The sequence below is a fragment of the Pelobates fuscus genome, chromosome 8, assembly GCF_036172605.1.
Source record: "Pelobates fuscus isolate aPelFus1 chromosome 8, aPelFus1.pri, whole genome shotgun sequence".
In the NCBI taxonomy this organism is placed as follows: Eukaryota; Metazoa; Chordata; class Amphibia; order Anura; family Pelobatidae; genus Pelobates; species Pelobates fuscus.
Window position 1 is genome coordinate 177,673,434 of NC_086324.1, and position 9,317 is coordinate 177,682,750.

The 9,317-nt window shown below is 46.5% G+C and overlaps 1 protein-coding gene across 1 annotated transcript; it reads left to right on the forward strand.

Annotated features, from left to right (window-relative positions):
• Nucleotides 1-6,625: 6,625 nt before the first annotated feature.
• LOC134571407 (taste receptor type 2 member 116-like) lies at nucleotides 6,626-7,549 on the forward strand. The gene has a single exon (XM_063429611.1). The coding sequence runs from the start codon at nucleotides 6,626-6,628 to the stop codon at nucleotides 7,547-7,549; it is 924 nt and encodes a 307-aa protein (XP_063285681.1).
• The last annotated feature ends 1,768 nt before the right edge of the window (nucleotides 7,550-9,317 follow it).

Consider the following 9,317-nt stretch of genomic DNA (forward strand, 5'->3'; position numbering starts at 1 on the left):
CTGATCCCACACGGATCGGCTTGGGGATGACCGGGGTGCTCACGGATTATTTATCCAGATCAGTTTGTCGTGACAACCCGTCGGCGTTCCCATTTTGCTTACCCGGGCGGTATTGAATGTTAAAGTCAAAGGGCTGCAGCGCCAAACTCCAGCGCAGCAGCCTGGCATTGTCCCCAGCCACCCGGTTCAGCCAGACCAACGGGTTGTGATCCGTGAGCAAAGAAAAAGCCTGTCCATACAAATAGGGTTGTAATTTCTTCAAGGCCCACACCACAGCCAGGCATTCCTTCTCGATGGCGGCGTAGCTTACTTCCCGAGGTAAAAGTTTGCGACTGATGTAAGCCACGGGGTGTTCTCCGCCATCGGCCCCGACTTGGCTCAGTACTGCCCCCAATCCAAACATAGAAGCGTCTGTGTGAACAAGAAAACGTTTAGTTGGATTGGGAGCGGCCAAGACAGGGGCATTAACAAGTGCATCTTTCAAGTGTTGGAATGCCTGCTCACACTCCGGGGTCCAGGTTACTTGGCGGGGAAGGTTTTTACGGGTCAGGTCAGTGAGGGGTTTGGCCAGGGCACTATAATTGGGCACAAACTTCCGGTAATACCCTGCTGTCTCTAGGAAGGCTAATACCTGGGTTTTAGTTTTCGGGGTAGGCCACTGTGCTACTGCCTCTACTTTGGCTGGTTCCGGCTTTTGTTTACCACAGCCCACTCTGTGGCCCAGGTACTGTACCTCGGCCATCCCAATGCTACATTTCGCTGGTTTTAAGGTCAAGCCAGCCTCCCTGATCCTGTCTAGAACCGCTCCTATATGGGCCAAGTGTTCCTGCCAGGTATCGCTAAATATGGCAATATCATCGAGATACGCGCAGGTATAGTCTTGGAACCCATCTAGGAGGCGGTCCACCATCCGTTGGAAGGTAGCCGGCGCGTTTTTCATCCCAAACGGCATGACCTTAAATTGGTACAAGCCGAATGGGGTGACAAAGGCGGACTTAGGGATGGCGTCCGGGGCCAAGGGAATCTGCCAATACCCTTTACACAAATCAATAGTGGTAAGGTATTGACCCCTGGCCATCCGGTCCAGCAACTCATCTATCCTAGGCATCGGGTATGCGTCGGATACGGTTTTCTCATTCAATCTCCTGTAGTCCACACAAAAGCGGGTCGTGCCGTCCCGCTTTGGTACGAGGACTACTGGAGAGGCCCAGGGGCTATCGGAGGGCTCAATGACTCCTAACTGAATCATCTCTTCAATTTCCTTGCGCATATTCTCCCGTACCGCTTCAGGGATGCGGTACGGAGTCTGGCGCATGGGAAGTTGGCCAGGGGTTTCTACTCGGTGGGTAGCCAGAGGGGTGTATCCAGGTACATTAGAAAAGGTCTCCTGCTTTTCTTGCAGTAGTTGTTGTACCTCGATACGCTCCTGTGGGCTTAACCGATCCCCCAGTACAACTGCTCCTAAATCCCCAGCCATCTGTCCGTCCTCTAACAGATCGGGGAGGGGTAGGCTGTCGCCTTCTTCAGAGGTGGGGGCGCAGATAGCTGTCACCTCCTCTGAACGTTCCTGGTAAGGCTTCATCATGTTCACATGGATCATGCGTCGCCCCCCATTCCCTGCGCAGTGGCCAATTATATAAGTGGTGTCACACCGTTGCTCTACCACCTTATAAGGGCCTTGCCAGGCGGCCTGTAGCTTATCGTGTCGGACAGGTTTTAAAATTAAAACTTTCTGTCCGACCTGAAAGCTACGGTCCCTGGCGCCTCTATCGTACCAGGTGCGCTGACGCGTCTGAGCTGCCTGTAGGTTTTCCTTTACCGTCTTTGTGAGAGCTTCCAGGCGATCTCGGAGGGCCAACACATATGGTACAATAGGGGTGCCGTCAGCGCTACGGTCTCCCTCCCAGTGTTCTCTAATCAAGTCTAGGGGTCCCCTTACTCTCCTCCCGAATAGCAGTTCAAAGGGAGAAAATCCCGTAGATTCCTGCGGCACCTCCCTGTAAGCAAACAGTAAGTGCGGCAGGAATTTTTCCCAGTCTCGGTGGGTCTCTGCGAAGGTTCGGAGCATCTGTTTTAAGGTGCCATTGAACCGTTCGCAGAGCCCATTAGTCTGGGGGTGGTACGGGGCACTAATGATGGGCTTAATCTTACAGAACTTCCAGAGCTGTTGGGTGACCTCTGCCGTGAACTGAGTGCCCTGATCCGAGATGATCTCCCTGGGTAACCCCATCCGGGAGAAAATCTGCATCAGCGCCTCAGCCACCGTCTCTGCATGGATATTAGTTAAGGCTACCGCCTCGGGGTAGCGAGTGGCGTAGTCCACTACGGTCAAAATGTACCGTTTGCCTGATGGGCTAGGCTTCCGGAAGGGGCCTACAATGTCTACTGCAACCCTATGAAAGGGTTCCTCAATTATGGGTAGGGGGTGCAGCTTTGCCTTACGCTTATCCCCCCTCTTTCCTACCCTCTGGCACGTATCGCAGGTGTTACAATACCTGCGCACCTCCTGGCTAATCCCTGGCCAGAAGAAACTTTGGGTCAGCCGATATCTGGTACGGCTGACCCCCAAATGTCCGGATAGCGGAATATCGTGCGCTATCCGGAGTAATTCGGTTCGGTACCTCTGCGGTACCACGAGCTGTCTTGCGGTTATGGGTTCTGACCCAGCTACCTCTTTACTTGTTTCCCGATATAATAACTGCCTGTCCCATACAAATCTTTCCCCCTCCGCCCCAGGTTGGATAGAGGTGACCTTGCCTCGATATACTTGTAAGGTAGGGTCAGTGATCACCTCGGCTACAAACTCGTCAGGAGGGGCCCACGGCATACAGTCTAGGGAAGGGGAGGAATCTCTTACCTGGACCTCCGGCAGTGCGTTGTTGTTGTGCTGGGTGCGGGCCTGTTGCCTGGTGACTACTGGGTGTGCTTCCTCAGTAGTTTGTGGTTCAAAGGTGGAGGTGAGTTTGCCCAGATCATTCCCTAGAACCACCTCAGCAGGTAATTGCGGCATTAGTCCCACTTCCACATTCCCAAACCCTGCACCCCAATGCAAGTGTACCCGGGCTGTGTCTAGCCGATACACGGCTCCCCCTGCAACCCTGACAGCCACAGTCTTATTCAGTTTGGCTTTGTCCGAAACCAAATGACTTTGCACCAGGGTGATGGTGGCTCCCGAGTCTCTGAGCCCCTGCATAGGCTTCCCTTCGAGATATACGGTCTGCCTATGGTGCTGTCGATTATCCGCCTGTGCTTGTAAGGGATTGGCCTCATGCAGCACTTCCCACTGTTCCACAGTCGTGACTGGAACGGCAGAGCTGTAGGTAAGTGGTATCTCATCTTGGTAGTGATGTGCGGCTGCTCTCGGTGGTGGTGGTGGAGGCCCTGGTCGGATCCAGGTGTTGCGGTCTCTAGACTGTGGACACTCTCGTTGAAAATGTCCCCACTTCTGGCATCGGTGGCATTGCACAGAAGCAGGTGTGCGGTATCTCTGCTGTGCTGCTGCTGGTGCTGGTGGAGGGAGTTGTCTTGGTGGGGGTTGAGGGTTAGGAGAGAAGGAATTCACCCCTGGTGGCCGCATGGCAGGTTTGGTACTCACTGCCTTGGTTTGTCTGCGAGCGTCCATAAAATCATCTGCCTTTTTGGCAGCCTCGGTGAGGGTGATGGGGTTACGATCCCTCACCCATTCCTGTAGTTCTGAGGATATCCCCTCATAAAACTGCTCCAACAGCAGCATTTGTAACAAGTCCTCCATGGACCGTGCTTTACTGGACTGCATCCACCCAAGAGCTGCCCTTTCTAGTCGGCAAGCCCACTCTGCGTGCGAATCTTTGTCCGCCTTTTTCAATTCCCTGAAGCGCCTCCGGTATGCCTCTGCTGTTATTGCATACCGGGCCAGGATAATTTCTTTTACCCGATTATAGTTCCTAATTTCAATATCAGGCACAGTGCGGTAAGCTTCAGCTGCCCTTCCTGACAGCCGTCCGGCTAATATGGGTACCCACTCTTCCCTTGGTATGTTATGCAGCGTACACAGTCTCTCAAAGTCTTGGAGGAAGGCATCTATATCCTCCTCTGCTTCCACATACGTTTTAAAAGCTTGATAGGGAATTTTGGGCTTACCCTCTTGTGTCACAGCTCCTGCTGCACTTCTTTCTGGTGTTTGTGGTCTCCTGTTTCTCATCACAAACTCCTGTACCTCTGTCATCATTTTAGAGATGATCTCTGTTGGTGGGTTTTCTCCATAAAAGGCCAGTCTGAATTGTAAGTGCCTTTGGAACTCCTCCTGTTCTGTTTCAGGTCTTTGTTCCGTGGCCTGGACCTCTTCTGCTCTGTACTCTGCCATTACTTCGGTGATAAGCGTTGCTTTGGATTTGCTGCTGGCAGAACCACCTTTCGCTTCCAGAAGGTCTTTCAATGTGGTTCTCTTTAGCGTAGAAAGGTCAATCTCCATTAATCCTTGTTCCTCTGTGAGTCTGGATCCCAGCGCTGCCAACCAATGTAGCGGAGAGCTGATTTCTCGCAGCTATTCTCCACTTTAGATCCAAGGAAGGCTCAGGAACAAGTCATTAGTAAATCCACAGCAGAGTTTCCAGCAGGTAAAAAGGTACAGAAATATCCCCACAGCACTCCCAATAACTGGACGACACACAGTTTCAGGAGTAGAACTGACAATCGTTTATTCCAAGGTTTCTTATAAAGCCTGCTCCCATGCAAGGGAGGGAACTACAGTAATTATGACAGTAACCAATGCAGTGCTTGTTACCTCCCACACATCTCCTCCCCTCAGAGAGCGTCATAATCCCCTTAACTTGTACAGTACTTTACCCCCAACTTGGATGTACCCCTAAACCATCACATATCTTTAATATTAGGGTACCGCTAGGTAGCCCTGATCTGGGTGAATATAATATCCAAAATTCACCCAGATCGGACCAGTGGTTCGGCAGTTACAGGAAGGTGAAGTTTGACCGACCGCACACGAGTTGGTATCCGAAAAGGGTTCCATGAGAATGGGCCCTGCGGTTGGTCTCCGTTCGGCAGTTAAAACAGACATTTATAACTGCCATCCATACTTTAATTCCCCTAGATAGTGATTCCCTCATTCGGTACTTTGTAACTACCGAATGGGGATTCGTTAACTCTCTCCGTTCGGCAGTTACGGAGCTCTGGAGGTCTCAGCGGTGTTTGGTTGTTTGAGTGTCCGATTTGAGTTCCAGACACTCGACGACAAAACACCGCTGAGATTTTCATGCGTAAGATGGCCGCCGCCACGTGTACGCATGCCGAATGGTGGCCACCCAGACACACTGTTAATGAGCCTGTTAACTTGCGGTTTGGAGAGAATGTGAACCTTAATTGCTGGCACACTTCTCTCCGGGGTGGTCTCTCCGTTCGGTAGTTTCCAGAAGTATATAGTACGGATGGAAACTACCGAATAACATACAATTCACATATTACATAGGCGAATAGCAATTTCAACATAGGTAAAAATATAACAATTACAGTCACACAGGCATTTTGCAGGACAGGCTTACTGCGTTCCGCTACAGATTGTATGCTGACTGCCAGGAGTGTAAGCTGATTGTATGCTTTTCCTATTCGGCTGCTTCCAGTGTTCGTGTGTTTCTTGTTCGGGAGTTGGAGGATTCGTGTAGTTTGCAGTTCAGGAGATTGGTGATTGCAGTAGCTGCCTGTGTATCTGAAAGGGGAATATCGCCTAAACGGTTTTTAACCTCTTGTGAGCGAAACGGTCCGTTACACAAACATTTTGGGAAAAACAACTCAGACAAGCTGAACTGGCAGGAAAATTGTACAGAAAGTGATATATATATTGCAGTATGATAACTGAAGCATTGTTGCGCCATTTGTTTAACAATAACCAATGGAGCTTTTTAAATCTTCATTATAGTATAAATCATTTTTAACGAGGGGTAAACTATGCTTAAAGGAAAAGACTCAGCTAATCCCAAATAAAACCAAAAAGACCTTTCTGTCCCATCTACAGTGTCAGAAATACACTGAAGATGCATCGTGTAAATGTAAATATTTGTTAAAATCGTTCATGTTAGAATCATACATCCATGTCGGCACTGTGTAAGGTGTCACGGTTTCAGTATGTACTTGCCATCCAGGTATTTAATGACTTTGTGATGAAGTCGTTAAACAGATTGATTAGGATGAGTCATTACGTCATCGTCCTGCACTGAAAGATCCAACAGGTGGAACCAAACACTTAATAATTTTCACTGGATGCCTTACTCAAAATTTGTGAAAAAAAGGTGAAGGAAACCTCAAAAAGAAAGAATGCTAAATATAATTGGGTCCTGATTCAGAGGTTTTAGGACTTTAGAAGATGACTTCTAAACACTGACTCTGTGTACTTGGAGTTAATTCAAAAGCAGAGGCTTAATTTAACCCCTTAAGGACACATGACATGTGTGACATGTCATGATTGCCTTTTATTCCAGAAGTTTGGTCCTTAAGGGGTTAAAGGAAACGTAATACTTTGAAGCCAAATGAAGGGTGTGCTGAATTTGCCTTGACTGCCATCATTTAAGGGAGATGTGCTCACGTTCTTTCTCTGACTTTCTCTGCTTCCAACATAAAGAGAACCAAGAGAAGGACCATGGAGACTGTTTCAGACATTGTTTGGCTAATACCAGTTCACATTGTTGGACTGATCGGATTCACCCTGAACTCCTGGATTATAGCCGTGAACATGAAGGACTATCGTGCAGGTATCAGACTGAGCCTCTGTGATCAGATTCTGACTCTGATCGGACTGACCAACCTGGGCTTGCAGACTGTCCTGAGTGCAAACTCATTCATCAGTACATTTAAATCTAATTATAAAATGTTTTTCCAAGAATTCCAACTAACGAAGATTGGGATTCTTGTATTTCTAACTACATTCAATCTCTGGCTTACGGTTTCGCTCTCATCCTACTACTGCCTCAAAATTGTCAATTTTAAACGAGGAATATTCTTGACTTTGAAGATGAGAATCTCAACTTTTCTACCGAAGTTTATGGTTCTCTCGTTTGTTGAATCCATCTTCATAACAATACCATTTGCCTGGAATGTCTCCCCACAGATCTTAAACGACCCAAAGAAAAACTCTACAGATAATTCCATGGAATTTCAAGTAATTTTAACAGTCACATCTAACTATTTAGTGGTTGTTTTGACAGGGACTATTGTACCCCTGTTCTTCATCCTTTTGAACATTGGACTGACACTTACCTCACTTTGGAGGCACACAAAGATGATGAAGAAGAATGACTTCTGCAGACACCAGTTAGAAGCCCACCGCAAAGCGGCCAGGACAATAGTCCTACTGTTGCTTATCTATGTTATCTTTTATATGTCATGTGTCATTATCACTTTATACTCATTTAATGTTGGTAATATCATGATGGTTTGGTTTTTGGTTTTAGCCTATCCCATGGCCCAGTCCCTAATAATAATACTGGGAAACTCCAAATTAAAAAAGGCCAGTAAAATGACAGAAACGTATCTGAGGAATTGTGTAAAAGGTACATTTAAATAGACTAGCCAGCAACAAAATGATAAAAACTAGCTATTGAAGATAGGCCCAACTAAGGAGCATGACTTCAAAGGAATTACCACCATTAATATCACTTTTATCGGTAAAATAAACAGCTGAACAGAGCATCGGTTGGGATTCAGGAAATAGCATTAGGCAGTAGAGTACGTAAAGTGTAAAACGTCCCTGTGTCAGACATCACACTATTAATGGAAGAAAGCAGAGTCTGTAGTTACAGTGCCTTGCACAAGTATTCACCCCTTGACATTTTACCTATTTTGATACATTACAGACAATTTTTTTTTTTTTTTATTAATCTTAATTTTATGTGATGGATCAGAACACAATAGTTTAAGTTGGTGAAGTGAAATGAGAAAAATATATACATAAAACTATTTTTTTAGAAATAGAAAACAGAAAATTGGCATGTGCGTATGTATTCACCCCCTTTGTTATGAAGCCCATAAAAAGCTCTGGTGCAACCAATTACCTTCAGAAGTCACACAATTAGTGAAATGATGTCCACCTGTGTGCAATCTGAGTGTCACATGATCTGTCATTACATATACACACCTTTTTGAAAGGCCCCAGAGGCTGCAACACCTAAGCAAGAGGCACCACTAACCAAACACTGCCATGAAGACCAAGGAACTCTCCAAACAAGTAAGGGACAATGTTGTTGAGAAGTACAAGTCAGGGTTAGGTTATAAAAAAATATCCAAATCTTTGATGATCCCCAGGAGCGCCATCAAATCTATAATAACCAAATGGAAAGATCATGGCACAACAGCAAACCTGCCAAGAGACGGCCACCCACCAAAACTCACGGACCAGGCAAGGAGGGCATTAATCAGAGAGGCAGCACAGAGACCTAAGGTAACTCTGGAGGAGCTGCAGAGTTCCACAGCAGAGACTGGCATATCTGTACATAGGACGACAATAAGCCGTACGCTCCATAGAGATGGGCTTTATGGCAGAGTGGCCAGAAGAAAGCCATTACTTTCAGCAAAAAACAAAATGGCACGTTTTGAGTTAGCGAAAAGGCATGTGGGAGACTTCCAAAATGTATGGAGGAAGGTGCTCTGGTCTGATGAGACTGTTATAGAATTATTAAAACCTTTATTAAATTTCCCCATTAACTCCATTAACTGCATTATATGACAGATTTTCCTAACAGCATTTAGAATATTAGAATGTATTTTCTAGAAGGATATGAGTAACACCGGAATTGTCAAGTTCCTGTAATATGAAACATTGTATGCCATAGTTAGATCATGAGAACTGTACTAATGAAATGTCCATTCACTAAAAAGCCTTGAACCTGACCTCGAATCTAACATCACTAACTACTCAAAATGGAGCCTAAAGCCCCCCTCCCATCGAGTGAAGCCTCGTGCTAGCAAGATGGCGCCTGAGCCATCGTGTCCACTCCCGTGTCCAAGATGACGCCACCTCTTGGTGGGAGGACATTTAGCCGGCCACTTAGTACTTAAGCCAATTAATAATATTGATGGGTGGATATTGACATAGCCACTTAACACCTAACCCAATTCATGATGTTTATTTGTTGTTATCTTGATATTCTATGATGATGTAATATTGCTCTTATAAGGGCCTGCGAGTCCGCTTTTTAACCAGATGCCATTAAATTTTCTCGAAGTTCTTTTAACCTGAACTCCGTGTGTCAGTGTGAATTTACTTCTGCGTATACGCAATTTAATCATCTCAAATTTGGACAGGAACAGATAGTCATTCAAACTCATTTGTTTGC

Coding starts and splice junctions, on each gene's coding strand:
- LOC134571407 (XM_063429611.1), top strand. CDS start 6,626: ATGGAGACTGTTTCAGACATTGTTTGGCTAATACCAGTTCACATTGTT.